The 26036-nt window shown below is 51.4% G+C and overlaps 2 protein-coding genes across 5 annotated transcripts; both read right to left on the bottom strand.

The window, feature by feature from the left end:
* Positions 1–113: 113 nt before the first annotated feature.
* Positions 114–15558, bottom strand: LOC137453913 (rho-related GTP-binding protein RhoG-like). Of its 4 annotated transcripts, none has more exons than XM_068163627.1 (2): positions 15523–15558; positions 114–4423 (listed from the first exon to the last, which is right to left on the bottom strand). In XM_068163627.1, exon 2 carries the CDS (start codon positions 4402–4404, stop codon positions 3829–3831), a length of 576 nt encoding a protein of 191 aa, XP_068019728.1. In that variant the 5' UTR covers positions 4405–4423; positions 15523–15558; the 3' UTR covers positions 114–3828. The 4 variants fall into 4 exon arrangements, with proteins under 4 accessions (XP_068019728.1, XP_068019725.1, XP_068019727.1 ...); XM_068163624.1 differs by lacking the exon at positions 15523–15558 and adding an exon at positions 14734–14833; XM_068163626.1 differs by lacking the exon at positions 15523–15558 and adding an exon at positions 10361–10427.
* A 56-nt stretch (positions 15559–15614) lies between these two features.
* Positions 15615–22188, bottom strand: ITGB1BP2 (integrin subunit beta 1 binding protein 2). Its single transcript, XM_068163623.1, has 11 exons — positions 22054–22188; positions 21805–21854; positions 21656–21712; positions 20963–21108; positions 20709–20821; positions 20396–20454; positions 19457–19527; positions 19111–19213; positions 17695–17814; positions 17151–17213; positions 15615–15865 (listed from the first exon to the last, which is right to left on the bottom strand). Exons 1-11 carry the CDS (start codon positions 22115–22117, stop codon positions 15617–15619), a joined length of 1095 nt encoding a protein of 364 aa, XP_068019724.1. The 5' UTR covers positions 22118–22188; the 3' UTR covers positions 15615–15616.
* Between the last annotated feature and the right edge of the window lie 3848 nt (positions 22189–26036).

The raw sequence follows: 26036 nt of genomic DNA, 5'->3' as shown, positions 1-26036 counted from the left end.
TAAGCGTGTGCAGGGAACCGAAGAGCAGCTGGGGCTTCACTGGGAAGCCAGCAACAGACTGAGGGCCACGCCTGGAGCAGGTTTTAGAGAGGGTGAGGTAAGGAGAGAACCAGAGAGGTGAGCAAAGGTTTATTACAACTCAATTCCGCATAATTTAAAAAAAAAAAAAAAAAAATCCTTTAAAGTTGTTAGTTGTAATACAAATTCTTTAATAGTATAAAATCAAGTTGCCAGTGTATGTATCAGTACCACACTTCAGAGTCTTGGGCTCCCACTGCTGACAGGGGCATCTCACAGCCCACCAAGGCAGCAGAGACCCCCCTCCCCCCCGTGAAGTCCATCCACTCCTCATGGTCAGCCCAAGCAGCACCGAGGTTTCTACAGAGCAAGGTTTAGCACTCAGAGACAAAGCATGATGAGGCTCTTCCGAGTTTAAATTTCAGAGAGATAGCTACAGCTCTAAATTGGAGAAAGCATTTACACAGCGAAGCATGCCTCCTAACATCCTCAAGGCACAGAATCCTTGAGCTGCTCAGCTCTCTGTGAATGGCTTCCGGACACTTAAACAAACAAACACCAAGTCTTTAAGAAGTCATTCAAAACCCCCAAATCAGTCTTTTCATAGAGACCCTCCTCAGAGAGAGTCTGTTCTGTGAATTGAGACACTGCTACTCAGTAAAAAAAGCTGAGGAATCTTGAACAGTTCAGGAAAACCACACAGCTTAACCCCATTGTCTGATCTCCTGGAAACTGACAAAATCCAGCCAGGGGACTGCATGAAGCCCACGTTTGTTACCTGCCCATGGGGAAAAAAACCAAGTGGGAAGCACGGAACGGACTGTAGACCTGGACTACTTACGATAGAATGCACCACAAATTAGAGAGGGAAAGGGAGATCAAACTCAAAACAATCACTGAATGGAAAAGCTTGTTGGCTCTGTGCTCCCAAAGCTCATTCTCATGAAGAAGCTGGAGGAAACCAGCTGGCAGGACTTTTGCTCCTGGCACAGAAGTGACAGAAATAAAAGTAATCTACATGACTATAAATGAGGTACTCCAAAGTCAGTAAGAAGGTTTTGATGGTATTCAAAGGTCACTTTCTGCTCATTTTCATTACTGTTACTCTCCTCAGTACTCTTGTGCAATCCATCTAGTACTCTAGATGAGGATACAGTGTTCTAGCATACTGCAATTGATAATGTAATCAAGTCAAATAAATTGATTAAGTAGTTGAATTTTATCTCACCATGCTCTCTTCCAGTTATCACTGATCTGTAAGCCTAGAGAACAGGAGGGGAAGGGGGGGGGGGGGGTGGTGTGTGCAATTACACTTGATCACAGGATTTCATCTCCAAAAGAAATCATTGTTATCCAGTTAGGAATAATCACAAAAGATGCAGTACTAAAAGGTATCAGCATGTAAAAAAGGAAAGAGTAAGAACCTTTCAAAACAGTAGTAGCTCCCGTAGAGAATTGCAAACATGTAGCAAAAAACCCCCAACCAACAACAATAAAAAACCCATACAAAACAAAAAAAAAAAGAGGTGCCTGTTGTTGAAATTTAAAAAGTCTGTTTAAAAGCAGATTAAACATGTCACAAACTTCTTAAAAATACCTCTCTGAACGAAGCAAAGGTTATGGGCTTGCACCAGGGTAACTAGAGAAGGTGATTCAGGCCTGACCAGCACTAAGCAAACCCTGTGCACACTGGCTTAAATAAATACATTTTTAAACAGGATAAATTCTATCTGCTCAGTTACAGAGATTTACCTAAAATAATCTGGAGTTACAAGGCACAGAATGAATTGCTTCCTGCAAGTCAAGGCCGCACCGGAGGCAGAACGTGGCGAGGAGAGGTTACCTCAATGAAACAAGCCTGCAGAGCAGCGTGGCAGGGGCCACTTCTGGAACAGCATTTCTTCTGAGTGCAAAAGACGCAAAGACGCTGCAGGCATCGGCACTTGGTGAAGAAAAAGAGGCAGTCTCGAAGGCTCCTGCAAGCACTGTGCACAGCAGGCATGCTGCTTCACTAGCCACATACACCAGTGTCTGGATCAACCGCAGGTCAGCATCCATAGGCTGCAGTTTGCCGAAGCCGCTGCCGGTACAAGCGCACCGCCTCAGGTACGCAAGAGCTGCAGTTCGTGTCCGCATCAGCGAAGGAAGGCACCGTCCTCTTTGGAGAGGAGAGTCAGGGCACAAATACCAACCTCTGGTATGCATCTGGTATTTTTGCAAGGTCAAATTAACACAAAATCCCTAATGGCCTTGGTTATACATTTTCTCTTATCTGGCTAAAATGAGGCCTTTTTTTATGCCCAGTGGCAGTTTTGCATGTGTGGGAATCACAAGAAAGCAAGTTCTGAATTACCAATTGAGGCTGCATCCGGACAAAGACAGCACTGTCAACTTCAGACAACAAAGCTCAGTCCAGCACCATTGGTTTCACACAAAGTATCTTTGAAGCATGCTGCTTTTATAAAACCAAGCTGTAAGGTTAAGTCTAAGGGAAGTGTCATGCACCCACTCCTCAGCTGGTCCCAGAATCACACATAATGAACAGTGCACATCCTGAAAACAAAAGCCAGCTGCCACAGAGCTGCTAACAAAAGTTAGAAGGTACATAAATAGGACTTCAGTTAAAGGAGTTTATAATAACTGATCACCTAGTAGAGAGGAGAAAACTGCCCAGGTAAACCTATCCAGTGACTGTCTAACTGTTGCAAATGTAACTGAAACCATCATTGAGTTGCCAGGAAGAAACAATGGTTCCTCTAAACAGAGCCTCCACATTTTCTGCCAGTGTCCTCCCAGAAAAACAACAACAGGGATTTGCCATAAAAACCTCGGTGGCCCCACGAACACTGAGCAGTGAAACAGTTAACTCCTCACGAGAAAACAGGCTGCTACCAAGTCTCTGGGATTCATCAGAGGGGAACAAGCTGAACAAAAAAATCTCAGTATGCAAAGTGTTGTCCCAACTACCTCAGTCAGTGTGAGGAGGTAACCGCTTACTTTAGTCACAGGGTGCAAAGTCTGCCTGGAGAGTGAAACAAAAACTCAGATGATGGAAGACTTGCATCTAAACTACTCTTCCACCTCTCCAATTCAAAAGTATGAAAATCGCTCACTGGAGTGATTCATCATTATGCCAAGTTCCTTATATTAGGAGGAATCAGGTCCTGCTTCTATTAATAAAATGATTGCAGGTGTTCCCTGGGTCTCGCTCATTGCATCAAACATGCCTTAGGCTAACTCTTCATATAACTGATCACACTTCACTCCAAGGTGAATCTCAGTAATAGTTCAGGCATTTTTGCATGTAAACAAGTTGTTTTCAAGCTTTAAATTGGCAAATTAAAAGAAAAGGACAACCACCAGACTTGCGTTTGTAAAACAAACAGTAAGTAAGGCATGGGAAAAGCAGCAGCTCAGCTTAAAGCAAAGTTAGCAGAATTTGTGCTTTCCAGCAAATCTAGTAACTGATGGCTATCTGGTAAAGAAGTCTGGCTTCAAAGAAGTCCCTTTTATTTTGCTCCACTAAATAAGGACGATCCCTGGAGAAGCTGGAGACTGGAACTTAAGAAATAAAGTAGATATTTGACCTCTCATTTGGGGAAAAAGAGAAAAAGGAAGGTGAAAAAAAAACAACCCCAACCCCAGAAAGTTCTGTTTCCCTGAAGCAGTAAGACTGCAAGAATACTCATTGCATAAACCATTTCTGCTTAGAGCTGTTAGTGCAAGATGCAAATTTTCAATTCAACTCATTCAAGAGCCCTCCAAGACACTAGTCAATGTTCAACTGTGAACATCCATCACCCAAGGCAACTAGAATAAGACACATTTTCTTGTGTTCTTCTTTGTCACAGGATACAGGACTGCACGCACAGCTTCGGCGAACACCTCTCGAACGCCCTCCTGATTCAGCGCCGAGCACTCCAAATATTTGACCGCTCCAATTTGTTTAGCCAGAGAAGTCCCCTGCTGGGGGGTAGTGGGAGCCAAGCTTTGCTCTTTCAACTTTTTAACTGTTTCCAGGTCATTTCTCAAGTCCCTCTTGGTGCCCACTAAAAGAATGGGAACATTTGGACAGTGGTGAGAAACTTCAGGATGCCACTTGTGCCTGACGTTTGCATAGGAAGAGGGACTACCAATGGAGAAGCAAATGACGAAGACGTTGGTCTGAGGGTAGGAGAGCGTGCGCAGGCGGTCGTACTCCTCCTGCCCCGCAGTATCCCACAGATTCAGGCTAACTGTCCGGCCATCAACAGTCATTTGGGCGCTGTAGTTGTCAAACACAGTAGGGATGTACTCTTCTGGGAAGGCATTGGTGGTATAGCTGATGAGAAGGCAAGTTTTCCCCACGGCACCATCTCCAACAACTACGCACTTGATAGTCTGCATTGTTCACCCAGAAACAGTCCTGCGGGAAGCAAACCAACAGCGTTAGGACAAGGACAGCTACAGCCACCTGAAACACAGGCTTCAGCAAGTGTCACCCCTGCTAGCAAATCTTATCACAGCCAGACAAGCTCAAGAGTCTCAGAAGCCATTGTGAAGAGCTCAGAGGCTAGAAAGACAATAGTGAAATGCAGATAGGAGGAGTTGAGAGCTCAGCAACAACTGGCTACTTTCCAACCGTGTCAGTGGAAATCAGCCAAATTCCCAGAGTCTTGCCTCACTACCATACAACTTCCCAGAGGCAAAGGGTTAAGTCCTTAGAGGTACCTACAAGTAGAACCTCAGAGCCAGTAACAAGATGCTGCCAGTTATAGGGTCACACACATCCTCCAAGATTCACATTTCTTCTCTACAAAGCCTACTGCCTAAGAAGTTTACCACAATAAAAAGTCCAAAAATGATGATAATAATAAACCAAAATCCCCATTGCTGAGCTGCACTGCTGCTGTTTACTGTAATTCACTCCGCTCAGGATGAGTCAAGAAACTGCACTGTTTACAGGACACACAGAGAGCAGCACACCCAAGAAAAGCTGCCCTTTGCAATACAACGAGCCACAGTGCCCAGATTAGAATACAGAAAGAATTTTCCCCAAGAAGCCAAGAACAGATTATTCTCACTAATCAGTGACAGAACAAGCAGACCTTAACAGGCTTGAGCTACAATAAAGCAAGGTTACACTGTAAGTGTATCAAGCATCCTTCCAGGGCAGACTGGGGAATTGTTACATTTGACACCTAGAAGCTTCCCTATACTTTTCCTGAGGTGTGAAGAGTGGGTTTGACAATCAAATGGATATGAAAACTCAGAGAATTCTAAACTTCCATCACATGCACAGTGGGTACTTTGAAAACAGCATGGAGCAACTACAAGCAGTTATGTGTTGTACCTGTGTTTTACGCTGGAGCTGCCACTGCCAGCCTGAACAAGAAGAAACTTGCATCCATCCACCTTCTCGCCCAAATGCCTTTGAGGTACTATCAGGAATCCTCAACTTGCAACCAGCAGCAAATACACTGCTTCAAACAGAAGAAACAAATAGTGGGAGGAACTGGATTGCATGTTCCAGAAAGTCACAGTACCAACATCATCAAAACGGCAACAAGAGCACATGAGAATGAGCAACAGTGAAGTACTTCAGTAAAGTCATGAGGCCCTCCAACTTCCCCTGCAAGATTCAGATGCACAGAAGGCTTTGGGTTGGAAGGGACCTTAAAGATCATCCAGTTCCAAACCCCTGACATGGGCAAGGACACCTCCCACCAGCCCAGGTTGCTCAAGGCCTCATCCAGTCTGGTCTTGAACACCTCCAGGGAGGAGCATCCACAGCCTCCCTGGGTAACCTGTGCCAGTGTCTCACCACCCTCACTGGAAGGAATTCCTCCCTAATCTAATCTGCTGCCCTCGAGTTTCAACCCATTCCCTCTCATCCTGTGACTACAAGCCCCTGTCAAAAGGCCCTGTTCAACAACTCATTACCCTTTAAGTCTCAGCTTTGTTCCATTTGAGATAATCTTTACCCCTACCCACATACTGCTGTTTTCCCACTGGGAGCACCTAATTCTTCTGCACCCAGTGAAAACTGACTTTGGCACATCTCAAGCTATACCACCTGCAGCCACTACAAGAAACAGTGCCTGAGGAAGCATCAATGCATGAACACATACCACTGAAAACCAATCACTGGTGGGAAGCAGTGCAAAAATAATGCTCTAGAAAAGCCCAGCAGGATATTGAAGGGGAAGAATTTGGAGGAAAGCAAGCAGGAAGAAGATGCAGAAGTACTTTATCTTCTCCCAGGCAACCACTAATAGAACAAGAGGACACAGTCTCAAGCTGTGCCAGGGGAGGTTTAGGCTGGATGTTAGGAAGAAGTTCTTCCCAGCAAGAGAGACTGGCCATTGGGATGTGCTGCCCAGGGAGGTGGTGGAGTCACCATCAGTGGAGGTGCTTAGGAAGAGTCTGGCTGAGGCACTTGGTGCCATGGTTTAGTTGATCAGATGGTGTTGGGTGATAGGTTGGACTTGATGATCTCAAAGGTCTCTTCCAACCTGGTTAATTCTATTCTATTGGGTTTTTTTTAATTGCAGAAATAACATTTCTAAAGCCAGGTGAATCACCTGAAAGGAAATCTGGAGAAGACTTTTTGAGCTTTGGAAGGAAAACAAACATCCATGTGATTTTCATCATACACCCAAAAAAAGGGAAAAACAAATCAGTTGTCCTATTTCAAGGCTGCAGCCAAATAGGAAGAGAGATGTGGCTGCAGCTGCACATTGTAAAGGTAAAGTGAAGAGCAGCACTGAGCAGCAAGAGCTGCAGCAGGACTGCAGATATCCCAGAACAGCTGCACCAAGATTTTAATTCAACAGGGCTAGAGAAGTAAAAGGAAAAAAACCTTCTGTCAAAATATCAGGATAAGAGACTTAGAAAGGTTTCTTCAATTTTGGAAACCCCAAGTTGAAACCTCTTGTCATACTAAATTACTTAAAACATTGCAAATTAAACCTTTTTAGCATTTTATGATCAGTAGGGGTTGAACATCAAACACAATACAGTATTTCTGAACACAAAGGACCTAAGTGCTGCAAGTGAACAGTGACGGGAGAGCAGATGAATTTCAACACCACACTTTCTAGCTGAAGATGCAACAACCCTAACTCACCATCCCCATCCCTCCTGCTGCTCTCCCTCTGGGGCAGATCACCACCTGCTCTGAGACACTGCCATGCTCTCCAGCAGCAAAGCTGCCTCCTGAGGTTTCCACATCCTATTTCCCTTTCCCACCTTCCCAGGCAGCATGCTGCTTCCTCAGCAGTGACCACACACTGAGAAAGAGTGAGGAGCTGTTTCATCCAGCTTGCCAAACTGTACCACCACCAACTCTGTTGGCACAGCCAGGCCCAAGGCAGCGACACAGGGACAAACACCAGACACTGCTGTTGCTGCTGTCTGTCACTGACTGCAGTACAGAGAGCGAGCTTTAAAGCTTATTCTTGCATTTGCTTCAAACTACTGCATTATCAGAAGATGCTGTGCCAGAAACTTCAGTGGTAACTAACAGTGCCAGAGCAAAAGGTTTTCTTCCAAATGAGCTATGACACAGATCATTGCTTAGTCAACAAGGAGTGCTATCACAGAGAGGACAGGATTCAGCTGAATACAGGCACCAAAACCTCAACTGTAACAACACAATTCTCATGAAGGATGAGATGCACAAATCCTGTCACACACCCAGTTCCTAACTTCTGAATTAAACAAACTGCAAAGACTCAGCAACAGCTCTCTTCAAAACACAGATTAGAACTTGCACTCCTGTCTGGAGCTTTCCACAGGTACCCCTGAATTCCATCCTGACCTGCAAACAGCAGGCGCCGCTGCCCGCAGCACTCTCACAGCACTAACATCTGCAATTACCTGACTGAGGTTTGGGTTGCAGAAGAGCAACTTTCCAAGCAGGCAACAACTCCATACAAACATGCCAAAGCATGAGGCTATGAACTACACAAACATAATGAAAGAGCTTGCAGGCTTTCATGTATGCCTCTCTGCAGGGCTCCCTCAGGGGAGGCTGTCTGAGGTGAAAGGAACCGCGTGTGGCGTATGCAACACAGGCGAAAGCCAAACAAATGCAGCAGCATACACAAGACTGAGTGCTGAAACACAACATTTGGATTAATTAATTAGAAAAGAGGAGCAAGAAGCTCCCACACTCCACAGACCCATGTGTTACCAGCAGATGTAGCTGGGTTAAAGATTTACATATGGAAGACAAAGGCTTTTTAACTGAAGCCACATCCAAGCAAACACGATTACCCCCGTCAGGCCTTTCCTGCTAAACCCACAGATCACTCTGGGCAGAATTTATCAAGTCTTGTAAACAATTTGCATAGCAATAAAACTCCTATAAGATAGCAAGGAGCTGGGGGTTGCATTTGCATGGAAAATTCTCTTCTGTTTCCCCAGCATCCTTGAACTTCACACTGCATGTTATTTGAACACAAACATATGCTGGGGGGGGGGGGGAGGGGGGAACTCCAAATAAAAAGGCAAAAAAAACCCCACCCCAACATACTCTGAAAACAAAATCACTGTGCTGGGTTGAGGCAGCCCCCTTCCCCACCCCTGGCAACAATCAACACTCAGACAAACGGATTGCAGAAGTGATGGATAGTTTAAATAGAAAGCAGTGAACATTTACAGAAAGCCAAAAGCACAGTGACAAAGAAAGATCCCAAAACAGACCCAGAGAGACCCCATCCCCACCTGAGGGTACACCCAAGACTCCAGGGCTCTTTCTTCCCCCTCCCACTGCTAGGCTACAACAAACATTACCAAGAGCAGGAAAATTAGGGGGTGGGGGGGAGGGGGATTTTGGTAAGCTTCAAAAGAATTTTTGGGGAAAATCTTAAGAGAGAAAAAAACTCCACACACAAGAGATAACAAGAACTGACTGAGGGGAAAATGCACACACCCCAACATTTCACAGGCTTAGAAAGCAGCAACAGAAAGCTGGGCGCCAGCTTCAAAGCCAAGTTTAAAGGTTACTCTGCAAATGAAAGGAGTGAATGGAAAGTCCAAAGTAGAGAAAGACGGGTGGCTTAGTCCTGCCAGAGAAGAGACCTTCATTAAAGGCAGGAGAACATGAAGAGTTCTAGAAGTCCCAGCAGAGTGAAAATACCTGCAAAGAATTTAAAAAGAAGCTCAAACCCAACTGCCCCACAAAGAGATGCTGTGCAAAACCACATAGGTGAGAGCTATTTCTATCTTGTGCAGCAGTGCCTTTGGATGAGAACGTCAGCGTTCCCAAGTGGCTCAGTTTCCTTCTCAGGAGATGCTGCAAAGTCCTGGGGAATGTGCAAGACTTCCACCAACGTGTCAAGACATCATCTGGAGAGCTACTCCCACTCTGACCTAATCACATTATTTTCTGTCTTATGGACATGGGCAGGTTGCTCTCCTATAGCCTAGCTGGATATTTGCTGAGGAAGGTCACGAGTTGGATTCCATCTCTCTTCCCTGCAAGCTGTGCTAAGTGAAATCCTAGAGTAACTTAAATGGTTTGTGGGAAAGGAAAAACTTCCAGATCTTGCCTTTAATATTGCCAAAGGAAAGTTTCTTGTCTGCTGAGAGAAGGCAGAAAACAGTGACAGAAAGCAGGAGACACATGAACCTGAACTACTACTCTGGGGCTTTCTACATTTCTGCTTTTTATACCTCCTGCACTTCAAAAATTTCTGGCAGAGAAACTACATCTTAGCAGGGCATGTCTCTGCCATTGCTACAGTAACACCAGACTCATCTTTATTAGGTGGATTTCAGCTTTGATATTGCTCTTCATTAAGCTCATTTTGACATCTCTTTCTCTTTCCAGTTTGGCCCCAGTTTGGCCCAAGAAAGTGCAGTGGGAGTTCAGCCGGGGCCAGCTGCCCCGAGGTGTGTCGTTATGCTCAGCCACTCCCTTTGATCAATCCCGCCCTGCTCGGCAGGCTCAGACGTTTGATCCACCCTTATCAGAAGCAAGCAGAAGTTAAGAAATCTAAATTACTTGATTGCTCATCTTTGGGTAACAAAAACCAGAGCAGAGGCAGCTCACTCTGGCCACCTGACACGTGAAGCCAGGCACCAGGGGAGCAGCTGTGAGTACACCCTGCTACCCTCACCCGTGCAAAGCAATGAGGGCAGCTTAGCCACCAGAGCTAAGGGCACAGAGAAGGGCTCTCAGCAGTTTCATCTCGACTGTGTTACTATTCCAGAGCAGCTCTGTTTACTTGACATTGTTTTAGGCAAGTGCCAAATGAGTGGACAAATGCCAGACTTGTAGAATACAGGCCAAGAAAGAGTGAAAAAGTTAAATAGAGACCTCATCCCTAACACCCTTCAGCTGTGGATGACCTACTTGGACTTCTCAGTGGCTTTCAAAGTTTTCACACTGCTTTCTGTCCTGCCATTTACCTGCAAAAGAAGCAAAACACAGCAACAGCTTGAGTGGCAGCAGAGGGGAGGAAGAGAAAATACATGTAAAAAAACCCAACGACCAAGGCAAGGCAGATTTCAGCAGCAGAGCAGGAACTGTGCAGTGCACCACGCAGAGCCCCACGTGAACAGCAGGATGGGGGAAGCTTGCTTTCTGCAGAGCTCTGCCTGGGAGTTCAGCTCCCATGCACACACTGCTCATGTCTCACACAAGTGCAATTCTCCCTGGTGGTTCCCTCCATCTGAGTGACCTCCTTCTTTATGGCACAAAAGATTCCTTCCAAGAAATAAAAGAAACCACCCAAAACCTTTCATATAACCTTTTACAACTTCCACCCCTGTTAAATTAAGCTGAAATGAGTTTATCAATTGAAAGATTTGATTGATTGATTGATTTTTGCAGAGGTGAAACACACATAAGCTGTACCATGTCACCAGCACTTCCTAGGGAAGCAGAGTGAAGATGAAGTGGTCTGCATGACGTACTTGGGCACCTCAACCACACAAACCTCAGTGCATCTTACTATAAGGACTCCTGCTCCACATGCCATGGAAGAGCAATGATATCAGTAATCAAATATCAATGACTTTCAAGTCTATTAATCCAATATTATGCTTGTTGGAAAACAAAGATTTCCGAAGAGCATTAGAATCAAGCTCATGAAACAGCAGCATAGCTGTGAAACAACCAAGTACAGCAAGGTGCAGCTGCATCACCAGAGAGGAATCAAAAACCCCAGGACTTCAGTGGATATCTGAATCCCCAGCACGTGAAATGCAACATTTATCCTGCCACAATCAAAAGCTCCACAGCATTAAGCTTTAATTTCCTCCTGAAACCACAAGCAGAAGTATGCATTCATCAAGATGAGGACCCTTCACAATTTATTTCAACACAAGCAACCCTGGCATGCTTTGAGGGTGTGTGCAGTAAAGGTGTAGGACTAGGGGCAGGGACTGCAAGTTCTGTGCCCAGATCCACCATATCCCTCCTGGGTGATAACAAGCAACCTGCAGAGGTCCCAGAAGTCAGTTCATAAAGTGAACAGCATGTGTCCTTCCTACCTTTTAGAGACTCTGGCAAGGCCTTACTCATTACTGCTGGCTTACCAAACAAAACAAACAACAACAGCCAAACAATCAACAAACCCCCAGTACATCAGACATGAAGTGCTGTGAAAAAGCATTAAGCACAGTGTAGGATGAATGATAAATACAAGGATGGTTAGGGGGTGCCTTATGAGGAGAGGCTGAGGGACCTGGGGCTGTTTAGACTGGAAAAGAGAAGATTGAAGAGGGGATTTAATAAATGTTTATCAATAGCTGAGGGCTGGGGGTCAGGAGGGAGGGGACAGGCTCTGCTCACTTCCACCCTGGGATAGGACAAGGAGCAATGGATGAAAGCTGCAGCATGGGAGGTTCCTCCTTAACACAAGGGGGAACTTCTTTGCTCTGAGGGCCACAGAGCACTGGAGCAGGCTGCCCAGAGAGGCTGTGGAGTCTCCTTCTCTGGAGACTTTCAAGGCCTGTCTGGATGTGTTCCTGTGTGACCTGAGCCGGATTGTATGGTCCTGCTCTGGCAGGGGGGTTGGACTCGATGATCTTTGGAGGTCCCTTCCACCCCCTGACATCCTGTGAAATCCAGTGTAAGCATCCCTGGTTCCTATTTGAGATGAAAACCAACAAAAAACCCAAGCCCCACAACTCGGCCTATCTTCCTACCACGTTCTATCAGCTGGCATTCACTGGCATTCTGAACACGAAGGAAAGTTGTAGCAAAGCAAAGACACTATTGCATTTGAAGGGCAATGTGTGTACACCAGGAAAGGCTAAGCTTCTGCCTCAAGAAAGAAAAACATGCTTCTCATTCTCTTGGATTTCTCTTCCTCCACCCCCAAATTTCACTGGAGGGTTAAAAAAAAAACCGCATTTGGTCAATCAGTTCAGGTTCCAAAGTGTCTTTAAGTAGTTTTGTTCCAATTTAACCAGGAGTTAAAGCCTGCACCCAGCGTGTGCTGCAGCACGGTTTCTGTGCTACCTCATGGCAACATTTGTAAGTCTCACTTGCATCAAGCACGGCAGTTACAAGTGGCAAAGTCTCTCAGCCCTCCACAGTTACACACAGGAAAGTTAAAAAGAAACAAACCAAACGAAAGACCAGAAACAGCAAAAAAAACCCCACTCCCTTTAAAGGCATTTTATACCAAACTGTGTGGAAACACTTTGGACTGGAAAAAAAAACATAAAAATTATAGCTTCATCTCATATCAGTAAATCAAAGTGGTCATTCAGCTCCCTCCTACAAATGGCAGACCGTGTGTTTTATTGTTCCCCAAGACCACAGAACCACAGAACTTTAGGGGTTGGAAGGGACCTCCAGGGATCATCCAGTCCAAGCCCCTGCCAGAGCAGGGTCACCCAGGACCACATCCAGGTGGGGCTGGAAAGTCACCAGAGCAGGAGACTCCACAACCTCTCTGGGCAGCCTGCTCCAGGCCTCCAGCACCCTCACAGGGACAAAGTTTTCCCTCCCATCCCTGTGGCACCTCCTCTGCTCCAGCTTGCCCCCAGTACCCCTTGTGCTGTCCTTGGACATCCCTGAGCAGAGCCTGGCTCCAGCTCTGAACAGCTTTATCACCACCAACGAGGGAACGCCCCCAGCTGTCCTCACAGGGAGATGTTCCACTGCCTGCAGCAGCTCTGTGGCTATGCACTGGATGCTTTCAAGCAGTTCCATGAGGTCCTTCTGGAACTGAGGGGCCCAGAACTAGACACAATATTCCAGATGTGGCCTTACCAGAGCAGAGGACAGGAGAGGAGAACCTGTACAACTCCTTTTAAAACCAATTTACAGCATCTTCTTTATGGAAATAGTAAGCTAAACTGCCCAAAATGTCTCGTAAGCTTGAGTTGCCTATAGAAAAATGTGTGTGCAGCTGAATGTTGGAACCCTGGCCGAGCAGAGGCCTCCTGCTCTGTATTTTCTGTGCATTTTGCACATGCTGGCAGCACAGGGGACACTTTGAGAACATTCAAGGCTTTTTTTACAGCTGAAGAGTAAATACAACGGGGATCACAAGTGTTCATAAAGGGTAAAGGAGTAAAGAAACTGAGTACCCTGATGCTCTTATCAAAAAGAAGAGCAGAGAGAGCAAATTAAATCTGAAGGAGGAAGCTTCAGAACAACTAGAGGTAGCATTTCTTCTTAGGGTTTGAGGTTAAGCTCAGAATTCTGCAGGACAGGATGTTACAAACATTGACGTTTTACAGGACTCAGGAAGAGAACTGTCGGTCTTAGGCAAGAGCTCCACAGCAGCTGCTGAACGAGACAACTCCTGCGACTCCTGAAGCCCCTCAGCGCTCACATTTTAGCTCATAACTTTGCTCTACTTTTCCAGAACCAACGATTTGGCAGGTTTTAGAGAGCGGAACAAACAGCAAACGATCAAAACCAGATCTGACGTAGGTATCCTTGCAAAGGAAGAGCCACCCTGGGCACCGAAGAGAGATCTTTAGAAAAGGCTAACTCATCACACGTCGACCTTTTATTATATCCTCTGGGAGCAGAGGTCGCCTTCAATTCGTCACGGCGAGCCACGGTTAATATGGATTAACATCAGCCTGACTTTAGAACAGCCCAGCCCGACCCGCCGAGCTTGCGGAAGAGCAGGACCTGTCCACGGGGCCATTCCAGCTTCCCGCCCATCGCTGAGAGAGGAATGGGGACAGAGACAAGCCCGCTTCAAAACGCTCCCCTTCGCCCTACGCCTCCAGCATCCTCGTTCCCCCCGAGGCGCACATCCAGCCCCACAAAGCCCGCTGAGCAGCGGGACCCACAGGCCACCCCCCGCAGCCTCCGGAAACCCTGCGGCGGGGCGCCGACCACCGCGCGCCTCCCGAGCGCGCCCTGCCCCGCGGCGGGGCCGGGCTGCTTCCTCCGCGGGACAGCTGCCGAGAGGCCGAGAGCAGCGCACCAACAGCCCCCGCGGGAAGGAAGCCGTGGCTGATGAAGCTGCCAGGCCGGCAAAGGCCGGCACCGGGCCCGGGCCGCCGCCCCGCTCGCAGGGAGGGTGTCCGGAGGCGGAGGATCTTCCTCCCCGGAGCGGCGCCTGACCCGAGCCTCGCCCGGCAGCAAGGCTGCGAAGCCCCCGTAGATATGCGGGATGCCCGCGGCCCGCGCAGGCCGCGCCCCCGGCTCCCGCACCTCGGCTTACATTACGGCCCCTCAGAACGCGCCCCGGGCCGCAGCACGGCCCGCGGGGAGCCCGGGCCGCCGCCCTCCGGCGCCGCACTCACCTCCCGCGCCGCCGGCGGCCGCTACTCCCGTGGCGGCGGCAGCGGAGCCCGCAGCGCAGCCTGCAGCGGTGCCCGCGCTCGGCCGCACCCCGCCGCTGCCTCTCCCCCCGCCGCGCGCACGCGCCACGCGCCCGCCGCGCGCACGCGCCCTCTGCCCCGCCGCCGCCCCCGCCCGGCCCACGAGGGGGCGCCGCCGCCGCCGCCGCCGGTGGGGGACTGCGTGACCCTTCCCGGCGCAGAGGTCGGCGGGAGGGAGCTGTGGTCCGCGCCGTGCCCCCTCCGCCTGCCGGGCTCCAACACCCGAACGTTTCAGAGCATCGGCAAACGGCGCACGGCGCACTCCGCTCCCCTCCCCTCCCCAGCGCTGAGACGTGCCCCACAGGCACACTGCTCCCGGGCATCCCCCGCGCCTCAGCGAGCGGCATCGGCCTCTCGCACCCGCGCGGTTTCGGGTTCCTGCTGGCGCTGCAGGCAGCGCTGCCATTTCCTTCATGCCCACACTTGCCACCTCTCTTAGCAGCTCCCGGGCCCAGCTTGCCCCTGCCTCAGCAAGATGTGGGGGGACAAAGCTCAGCTCACCCTGCAGCACCAGGGCTCTGCATCCCCCAGGGTCAGGCAGAATGCACTAGCCTCAAGGAGACCTGGGCACAGGGACAGGGTGTTGGAGGTGCACACAAGGGTCTCTTCCCCTTGTCCTGCCCGGGTCACGCACAGGATCAAGAAAGAAAGATGGCAGGGTTCAACCCACCGACGTTTCTCAAGCACCCATCACGAATTTCAGAGTATCACCTTTGCTCTGGATTTTTATTGCCCCTTCTGCCCAGGAGACAGGGCGTGCTGCAGCCTGCATACCAGTCTGGTCTGGGGCTGTTCCTCTGGACTCTCAGCTGCTTGGTGTTCCCATCTCCAGCTCCTCATCTTCCTCCTCTGACCAGCTCAAGCTGTCATCTGAGTCCTCCTCCTGTGCTGCCCAGAGCTCTTCTGCATTGGTAGCTTCTTTCTGCTCGCCAGAGGAGTGCAACCTGTTCTGGAGTAGCTCCAGCCTGGCCCATGAGCCAGGGCTGGCTTTGCAAAGCATGATCTCCACCTTGCTAGGAACCATGCTCACAAAGCTCTTCTCTGTTTTGATGACCTAAAGAGAGGGAAACGTACAATGAACCGGGCAGGGGAGGGCAGGCAGCACATGTCCATCCTTACTGCAGAGCTCTGCCAGAGGAGCAGAGAGGACAAATCTCCCCTCATGTGCCAGGAAGCAGAGCGGGTTCCAGATGAGCTTCACAGTATCACAGCTAAACAGCAAGGGCTGCACTGGTGCAGAGTTCTGGAGGGATCAGCTAGGTGCACCCACGTGCAGGGCTGTGGCACAGCACCCTGCCCACAGCAGAGCTGTGCTGAGGCGCAGGCATGCCCGGACTGAGCAGCGCTCTGCTACCTGCAGGCACAGGCTGCACACGTGGGAGAAGAAGGCAAGAAATGCACATGCAAATTGCTGAGGGTCACTGCTCCTCACAGCCAGTAAGCAGCTGGGAAATCAGCGAGTCTCTGCCCTCCCACTGCTGCCTGCTTGAAGACACAGCAGAATTGCAGGGGGACCTGCTGGGGCCTGAGACTGGGACCTGCTAGGGCAAGGACCTTCTGGGGCAGTCTAGAACCAAACTCAGAATGCTTACAGAGCTGGCACTGACATCCAGCTCTGCTTTTAGTCCAGGACTGATTGGTGCAACCACCAGGAGCCTGTGAAAAAGCTCTCTTCACAATCTGTAAGGCATTTCCCAGCAGAAGTGGTTATAAATGGTGGTACCTGAGTGACCTGGCTCCTAGATGACCTCAGCAAGAGCAAGTCAGCACTGTGGCAGAGCGTAGTTTAGGATGCCTCAGATAGTGCAGGGCAGTTAGATGGGCACTGAGCTCAGGCACAGTCCTGGCATGGCTCTCAGGGGGTGCTACCACTATGGGATCAACAGATAAAAACCTATTGCCCCCTCAGCCTTTGCTGCTATAGAAAACTGGAACCTTGGAGGCAAACTAAGTTCTCTCTGCTGTGCCATGGTGGACCCAAAGCTTCAAGAGCTGTCAATGAACCACAGCAAGGCAGGGAGTGTGAAGCCGCTGGAGTTTCACACGCGCCATCCAGGGACGAGGCGGCGTCCGGGAGGGCCACGGTGCTCCCGTGCAGTAATCTTGTCAAAGTCTGTCTCATACTCCATGCACTGGAAGTACTGTGCAGAAATTGCAGCAACAACTGTTTGCTGCTTTTCCAAAAGTCAGAGAATCCTGACCATGCAGAGAGCAATTTTCCCTCCTGGGAGCCTGTGTCTTGGGCTGCAGATGATTCTCCCAGAGCGCAGGCTGCCTTGCACCACTGCAGCCCAGCCCCACGCATACTGGAACAGGGACTGAAGTAAACAGGATCTTACCCCCCAGAGATCCATTTCTGCCTGGAAAATCTTATTTCCTTCACAGGTGATGTGAATCTCAAGCTGAAAGATCAATAGACAATTATCTGAACCGGCAGCATGCCACTGTCAGAGCTCTTCCCCCAGGCAGCATAGCTGCCTTCCAGCACTGTAGCATCCCACATCCTGCTTCCACGAACAGTCTGGTGATCCCCTCAGCACCTGGGAGCACTTCACCTCCCTCAGAGCAGGTTCCCTCAGAGCTCCCTCAGAGCCAGGTTCACCTCTGCCACCAGCTGGGGGAATCAATGCCTTCAAAGCCACCTGCTGAGGCTGAAAGCCACTGAGCCAGACTGGCCAGGCAGACACTGCTGCAGCAGCAGCAAAGTTGCCAGGCTCCCAGCCTGGGGACAGTGGGTCAGCAGTGCCAACTCCTGCTGTAGCAACAGACTAAACAGGCCACCAAAGACTGCCAGGCGCTCAGCCCTCTCCAGGCTGCTGGCTCTTCCAAATCAGGTGCCACGGAAGCATGCACTCCTAGCCCAGTTCTGTCAGCCCCACTCACCACAGTGCTGTTGGCTTTCACACTGCTGAGAGCGGGCAGGGGGTTCTTGGCGTAGACAGTAACCACCACCTGGCTGCTGGTTTGGTGCCAGTCCTGCCGGCATGACACCACCTTCTGGTCCTGCCAGGGAGAGGAACCTCTCACTGCACTGCATACAGCCTTAGCACACCCCACACAGCAGGGAGCTCTGTGCCTGAGCATGCTGCTTTGCACATCTTCAGAGTGCCAGCCGAGGCTGGCATCGGTGCCAGCTGAGGTGGCCATCAGCTAAGCAAAATCAAGCTCTGCCTATTGTGCAGGTTTATGAGGGGAAGTGGTTCCTGCAAGAAGTGTTCCTGCAAAGATGGCCAGCCCCTGCCAGGCTGTCTCATGCAACATGGGGCATCTTGGGGCTGCTCCAGAGAGGTGTGTTAAGACCAGAGATATCCCCTTCTTGTTCCTGAGTCACCTTGCTGTGCCCAAGCTCAGAGACAGGCTCTGGTGCAGTTGGAAACTTGGTCTGGAGGGCAGTGCAGGGACAGTTGCTGGACATGGATCATGCCACCACGCTAAATTTGGGAGACAGATGAGCTGCAACTGGCCACGTTTCACCTTTCCCCCACAAGACTCCCACCTGATCAGTGCCACTGGCAGCTGTGGCCTCACCAGGACTTTCAGAGCAACACCAGGAGATGGATCCCCTGCATCCCTTAGCATTGCTGACCAAAGAAATGCCCCAGGAGGAATCCCAGCACGGGTGCAAGCACAAAACATCTGCATCACAACATCACACTTTGCAACCTCCTTTACATCCACTAAATGTTTTCTGCTCCAGGACAAAGAACAGGCTGGGCTCAGAGAGGGTTGCTCAGAGCAGTGCAGATTGAGGGGACCGTGATGCACTCTCAGGGATATCCTGGGTCACTTTTGCCAGCTAAGCCTGTTTGCAGACAAGAGCTTTCCTGAGGAAACACACACATTATTAGGAACTGGGATTTTTTCCCCATTGCCCTGCCACAGTACCATGTTGCTGTGTAGGTGAGGGCCCTCCTGGGAAGCAGTTGCAGAGCAAAAGTTCCATTGAAACCAAACTGAGTTATCTGCACTCCTCTGTCAAAACTGCTGGGCCTTTTCTCTGGGGTTTTCCTGTGCTCAACTGTCTGCCCCTCTGTGAGAGCCTGCAGCCATGCCTGGGGCCAGGTCTTGCCTCATTCAGGGGTGTGAGAGCTGAGACAGGTTGTGGCTGCAGAGCAGCACTTTAACCATCGGATGGGTGAACGTTAAGTGTTCAACACCATACAGTCATGTCAGCAGTTAGGACAACAGAGAACTAAATGCACAGCCCCAGGTGAATGCAGAGCGAGGGAAGCAGCACTCCCCAGGTGCCAGTAGTGGCACTTTGCTCACACAAGTCACACCTGCCAAGAGCCTCCTTACCCCCCTGCCCTTCCAGCAGTGTGTCCCGCTGCTGCAGCCCGGCTGCTCCAGGAAGGCGCTGAAGTCTGTCGTCTTGATTCCACAGCAGCTCCAGTACTTCATCCTGGGGAGAGCAGGTGACCTGAGCAGGGACTGCCCACAGGAGCAGGAGAGGGGACCACAGCATACTTCAAAGTGGTGGGGGAGAAGGGCTCATAGCCAGCAGCTCCCCCTGCCCACCTGTCACCCAGGGGAGTGTCACCCATGACTGCATCAGCCATGCTGCTGAGGCCACACAACCTTGTGATACAACACCTGCAGTCCCCATCAGTGTCAGTTTGCAATCCAGTGAAGGGTTGTTTCTTACCCCTCATGGAAGACAGGAACACCAGGATGGAAATTACAAACCTCCATGTTGCTCTCAGGGCCCTGGTAGGTCTGTGGAGTAAGCAGCAGAGGAAACTTTGGGCTGTGCCTCCGGCCCTGCACAGCATGGCGCAGCCAGGCACCCACCCATCGGTGCCCATCCCTTCACAGGGACAACACAATGCCCAATGTCACCCTTCCACTGGGTCCAGTATCTGTGAGGACTTACTCTGGGACTATGCCCAGCCAGCAGCCTGCCACTGCTCCCTGCCAGCAGGGCAGCCCAGCTGGCCTCAGCAGGACCTCAGTGTTATTCTCTCAACCCTGGCAGCAGCCCTTTCCATGTGAAGTCTCCCAAACAGAGCCTGGTGCCAGCCCAGGGCTGGGCAGCAGTGGGACATTGGGCATCACAGAAACTCGCTTTGAGGTGCAAGGGGCTGTTCAGCCATCCTGCCCTTTTCCCTCCTTCCCAGAGCATGTCAGTCATGTCCTTATCCACTTTTTGCTCCCTTGCTTGCTCCCCCCTCTGCCGCCTTCCCAGGTTGCTGACCCTCCTGCAGCTCACTCCCTCAGGCACACACCTGGAGGCAGGCAGATAGCCCTGCACAAGGTGGCCTTGAGACAAGGTAGGAAAGCTGTCCTGCATCCATCAGTGCAGGTGGGAATTGTTCCATGGGCATTTCACCCAGGTGCCCATCTCTGTCACATGTGCTATAGTGCATTGCAGTGAGCAGCAGGGAGTGCTGCACCCCCAGTGCAGGGGTGTGGCTGGGAGATGACAGAGGCAACCAGTCCAAGAACTGCATTATTGAGCTGATGGGCACTGCCACCTCCCACTCCACCTGGCCCCCTGCTCCACACTTGGTGTCATCTGGGAAATGACCCCCCCCCAGCCAGGTGGTGCAGACAGTGCAAAGATGAGACCCTGCCAGTTACTCACCGCCTTGCAGGCTGCATTGGTGCAGGTGGTGCCAGCTCTCACCTGGCCAGCTGCCTCCCCTGAGAAGGCAACACAGCCTCACACCAGGGCATGTACTATATGCACCTGCCCCAAACCCTCCCTGCAGCCCCACTGCCAGCTCCCCAGCTTGGCACACACAGCCCTGCAGCACAGCCCATTGCAATGCCCCACCGAGTGGCAGCTCTGGGTCTGCAGGTGGCTGAGCTTGCAGCACCCCCTGCCCTGTGCCCAGCAAGCCCCAGGCTGAACTGGTCCTGTGCAACCCCCCTGCTGTCCACCAGCTCATCACTACCTGCACAGCCGCCCTCAGGTGCCTCAGCCTTGGAGGACAGGTTCAGTTTCTCCAGTGCCTGCTCCAGAGACCTGGACACTTTGATTGGCAGCAGCTGTCTTGGCTCATCAGAGCTGGGAAACATCAGCAGCAAAGGCCAAGTGGGGTTTTGGTGCAATTAAGGTTTCTTTATCTCTGCTGAGGAAGCATCAGGGCAGCAGGCATGCAGAAGCAGCAGCACAGCCAGGGGACACTGCTAGCTGAGGCCAGCTCACCTTGGTCTTTCCCGCTGCATCTTCTCAGCTGATTTTGGTCCTTGGACTATGAGCTCCTTCGCTGCTTTGGTCTTCTGCCCATCTGAGATCTCTTGGCTAGAAGGCTCAGGAGGCTTCTCCTTGCTATGAAACCCCTTTGTGCATCCCTGAGCAGCAGAAGCAAGCCTGATGCCTGCTTTCCCCTCCCTAACCTGGTAGCTGCTTCCAAACCCCACAAGTTTCCATGCTCTGGCGGCTCCATATCCTGCAGGGATGGGCTCTGACCCAGCCCAAGGGCAGGGGCTGTGTCTACAGAGATTTCCAGAGACAAGACAGCATGGCAGCCTCACTGGGGCCATGGCACAGAAGTCTCAGCTCTGCTGCACCCCAGCTCAGCAGCTGAAGGGCAGTGAGTCTCCTCACATCCTAGGCCTCGGATATTCATAGCTGTGCTAGCACTGGAGGCCTTTGTGTGCTTCCCACAGGATCCTAGTGGAGGACCTCAGCCCCCTCTAACATCCTTCTCTGGGAGCCCTGGCCACAGGCTTTGGGAGCAGCACCTTTGCTTGCAGGCTTCTTAGAAGCAGACAGAAAATCCTCTGCCAACAGTCTAGAGGGCAGCCTTGGCATGGGATGGGGATGGGACAGGACAGGGGCAAGGAGAAGAGGATGGAGAGAGCAGTGGGAGCACTTGGGATGGGGTGAGTCACTCACCTTGATGGAGAGAAATTCAGAGAAGTCTGTCGTGCGCTTCTTGCAGCAAGACCAGCCCTGGGCACCGGCAGGTAACAAACTGGTCAGGTGTGGGCAGCCCTGCTGGGCACAGGGTCTCTCTCTGCAGCCCCAGCTCCTGCCCTACTCACCTTTAGGGCATCATGAAAGATGGGGACACCCGGGTGATACAGGCATGAATCTGGAGAGGGAACATGAGGCAGAACCTTTTAGAAGGAGCAATCCTCGGGCCTGGCAGACCCTAAGCCACCTGCTGCCGGTCTGGGCTGGGCTCAGCCCTGCTCAGCAGCTCAGGCTGCAGCGCGGCAGCCGAGGCCGCGGGCTGGGAAGGTGCCGGGGCTCTCACCCGGGCCCGGGGCGAGGCGGAGCTGCCCCCTTACCCTTGGTGTTGTGCTGAGGATCAAACCTCTGCCCGCAGCCCTTGTTGTAGCACAGCGACGCCATGGCCCCGGCGCACTCGCAGCGTCCTTCACTGCTGCCCGCTGAATCCCATCGCCCCTGCCCGGGCTCGCCCCCGCCGCTTCCCCGCCGCCGCCGGGGGGTGGCTTTGCCTATCTTTGGAGGCGGGCGGAGGCTGTAATTGGAGAGCGGGCTAAAGATGGATACAGCAGCTCAGCAGCTGGGACCCAGTGCCCAGAGACATTGCTGCCCTACCCCTGCTCCTGACAGAGGGAATGGGCACTGCAGGGTGGCTCCACACCTGGGGTGAGCAGAGGGCCTCCCAGTGCCTGCCGTCCTAGCAGCACCTGGCACGGAGGCATTGGTGCCACCCCAGGGCCCAGGCTTGGCCTGGGGCACCCTGCAGCTTCTCTGGAACAACTGTTCTCAGCCCCTGCAGCATTTATAGAAGCAGCTGAAAGTTTCCTAAATAAGGGAAGAGACTTCCTGGAATCCCAGGGCAAAACCTGTGCTGACCTCCCCCAGCCCCAGAAGGCACAACCATTGCCTAGACAGAGGCACAGGGAGCAAAGCAGTGTGTGGGGCCAGGACATCCTTCAATATAGCCCTGTGCTACCCACAGCTGACATCTGTCCCCTGGCAGATCGTTGCAGAGCATAAAATGTCAAATGGGCTCTCTTGGAGACAGGAGGGCTTTGCTTGAACTCCCTGCTCCCATTCTGGAACCCAAGGGTTTTCCTCTGCAAACAGGAAGCTTTCTTGAGGTCAGAGGTTTTGCTTAGTTCCTACAGGCAGCTAACCCAAGGATTATTCTCTTTCTGTTCCTGTTTGCAGAGGCAGCTGTTTCCTGGGTGCTGCCCCAAGCTGCCAGAGCACACAGCTTTTGCAAAGCATTTCTGCTCAGACCCTGGCTGGCACTGCCAGACAATCCAAAGGGCAGGTCCTGCAGGCAGCAGCTGCCCAGGGAGTGTGCTCAGGAGGGAAACCCACGGGGTCTGCCATGGCTGATGTAACCCCATCTTTGTCCCACAACATTTGACCTGGTTTAACACCCTACAGCAGCCTGTGGGATCTGCTACAGGGGATCTCCAGGGTATCTCCAAAGTCCAGAGTGAGGATGAACGCTTGCCAGAATCCTGAAGCTCACTAGGGAGATGACTCTGGACTATTTCACTCTGCCCTGCTGCTCCACTTAACATCCACACCTTGAGACACCCCAGCCAGCAGTGCTGGTCTTTTCCTTGTCATCTGCTTAGCAAAGAAGATGGTCCCACTGGAGGGAAGGACACCTATCACCACTAGGCTGTCTTGGACCTGGGCAGACTACGTCTATCCCAACATCCAAGCCACAAGCTAGAAGGAAAACACGAGGGCACTGGGGAGCTGTCACACCAGCATGAGGCACTTGACTTCAAGCTGATACCTCTCTTGAAGGACTTCAGTGCCTCAGGACTTAATAAATGACCAAATGATCCCCAAGGTGGGCATTCAGAGCTTCTGCTTAGGCTGGAGGGATTGCCTAGGACCTGTGCAGCTGGGCAGAGCCCTGTGACAGAAGAATTTATGATCCCAGGGGCTGAGCGGTGCTACGTGGTTTCAGATCTCCTTGTCCTTTGCGCAAGCTGTCAGCAAAGATGCAGCTGTCACCACCCGTGCAGCCCAGAAGCTGGAGCTCAGGTTACCTCACATGCCTCCAAGGGAACACCAAGAGGATGCTGTGGCTGACCCCTATACTGGGGCTCAACCCAGAGGGACCAGCAGGTAGCTGAGGGGACTGCAGCTGAGCAGAGCCCTCTCAGCACCCAGAGCAGCAGCAGGCAGCCAAGAGCATGCAGCAGCACTGCTCTGCACTCCCATCTTTGCTGCACTGCTGCAAATGTCTGCAGGGAACAAGGTGGCTCTAAAGACACAGGACAGTGACATACAGTCAGTTGGGGTGTCCACTGTTCCTGGCCCAAGGGGAGGCTTTCCGTGGAGGACGAGGTGACAAAGTGCAGCCTGGGAGACTAGCATGACACCCACCATGAAACAGAGGAGCTCCAGGGAAACCACTGGGTCAGCCACCAGCCCTGATACAGCTGCTGCTTTAGGAATCATGAGTGAGAGGAGATAAAGTTTAGGAGATAGCAAAGAGCATGCTGGACTGCACGCCCATCACACAGCATCTGCTCTGAAGCTGAGGCTTCTGCCTGCAGTTGTGCCACAGGACTGCATTGCTGAGTCCAGCCTGCTTCTGGGGTGGAGCTGCAAATAAGGCAGAAGCCACAGGAGGTGGCCAAGCAGGGGCAGTTGTGACCCACACCTCTGAAAGAGCTTGCAAGGAATGGGTTGAGAATTAAAAATAAAGCTTGTTTTGATACTTAACAGAACACAAAGAAGGTAGGAAAAAAAGGACCAAATCATACTCAAACCCAACTAATGTGTTTGTTCTTGAGCAGGGGCAGTGTAAGCCCACTCACCATGCACAAGCAAGCATTCCCTTCTGCACGCTGGCTGGACCTCAGCACATCAGACCTGTGCTGGTCTCTGGAGCTGGACTCACCTCACCTAAGCAGTGCAAACCCCAAAGTGCTTCAGCAGAATCCAGCATCTGGAAGTGCTCTGGAGCTAGGCAGCCTTGCTTTCTCCTCTGCTCAGCCCTAAACGCGTCTGCACTGCAAGCAGCCCACGACGCCATTTCCTCCTGCAGGCCTCTGCAAACCTTAGCAGTGGTTTGCTTTACAATTTCCTTGCTAGAACCTCAGCCACAGGTTTTCAGTTTCCCTCACAGCAAGTGAGATTGGTTGCCTCCAGCATTCACATCACAGTGGAGTTTGTTTTCCTCCTTTGCTGTCATTGGATCTTTAATTTCCACCTTGTCTGTGTTTTGAGGGACTTTTGAGCAGTGCAAGTCCCCATTTCACACACCCTGCTCCTGTAGCCCTTTTCTCACAAGGAAAGGCAGTAACCAGCCCCATCAATACTTGGACAGGATTGAGGCAGCAGCAGAGCTCTGCATTTCCCTAAGGCAGCAACTTCTCTTTTGACTCCTTAAATGCCAGCTGAGCAGAGGGCAGAAGAATGAGACAATGCAGACACTTGGCTACATCTTCAGTTTCTCCTCCCTTGAAATGAAATGATCCGCTTTACCAAACATTAGTGCACATCTGCCAGCCGTGGTCCAGACACGGGCCACAAGAACAGATGAATCTTCTCCACAGAAAAGCTAATCAGCATTCTTGCCACCTTGGGATTTTGCAGTATTTGTCCATTCTAGCAAATGTGCCAGGTGAAAAACATCACCAAACTCTTCATACTGTATGGACAGGCAAGTCACAACACTCTGACAGCCACCAGGAAGTACTGTGTCACCTCAGCAAGCCAGCAACCTCTGCTGCTGCTTTCAAATGTGGAAAACAAAATAAAAGCAGCAGACCTGGGGCTGTTCAGCCTGGAGAAGAGAGGGCTCCAGGGAGACCTTAGAGCTGCTTTTCAGTATCTGCAGGGAACGTCCAGGCAGGCTGGGGAGGGACTGTTCAGAAGGGCCTGTGGGGATAGGATGAGGGACAATGGTTTGGAACTGGAGCAGGGCAGAGTTAGGTTGGACATCAGGAGGAAGTGAGGGTGGTGAGACACTGGAACAGGCTGCCCAGGGATGTGTGGCCAGCAGGAGCAGGGAAGTCATTGTGCCCTGTACTCCACGTTGGTTAGACCGCACTTTGAGTCCTGTGTTCAGTTCTGGGCTCCTCGGTTTAGGAAGGACATCAAAACACTTGAAGGTGTCCAGAGAAGGGCAATGAGGCAGGTGAGAGGCCTTGAGCACAGCCCTGTGAGGAGAGGCTGAGGGAGCTGGGGTTGTTTAGCCTGGAGAAGAGGAGGCTCAGGGGTGACCTCATTGCCCTCTACAACTATCTACAACTACCTGAAGGGAGGTTGTAGCCAGGAAGGGGTTGGTCTCTTCTCCCAGGCACCCAGCACCAGAACA

Source organism: Melanerpes formicivorus, unplaced genomic scaffold, assembly GCF_026170545.1.
Source record: "Melanerpes formicivorus ecotype bairdi unplaced genomic scaffold, bMelFor1.0.p_v2 SCAF_73, whole genome shotgun sequence".
In the NCBI taxonomy this organism is placed as follows: Eukaryota; Metazoa; Chordata; class Aves; order Piciformes; family Picidae; genus Melanerpes; species Melanerpes formicivorus.
Note: the sequence above shows the minus strand (reverse complement) of the source record. Positions and strands in the feature narration are given on the sequence as shown.

Bases quoted from the DNA above. Each gene is read 5' to 3' on its own strand.
- LOC137453913 (XM_068163627.1), bottom strand. From the start codon at position 4,404: ATGCAGACTATCAAGTGCGTAGTTGTTGGAGATGGTGCCGTGGGGAAA.
- ITGB1BP2 (XM_068163623.1), bottom strand. From the start codon at position 22,117: ATGGCGTCGCTGTGCTACAACAAGGGCTGCGGGCAGAGGTTTGATCCT. The intron at 20,822-20,962 runs GTGAGCTGGCCT...GATGTTTCCCAG, and splicing joins ATGCAGCGGGAAAGACCAAG to CTCTGATGAGCCAAGACAGC. The intron at 15,866-17,150 runs GTAAGATCCTGT...CCCTCTCTTTAG, and splicing joins CAGAAATGGATCTCTGGGGG to GTCATCAAAACAGAGAAGAG.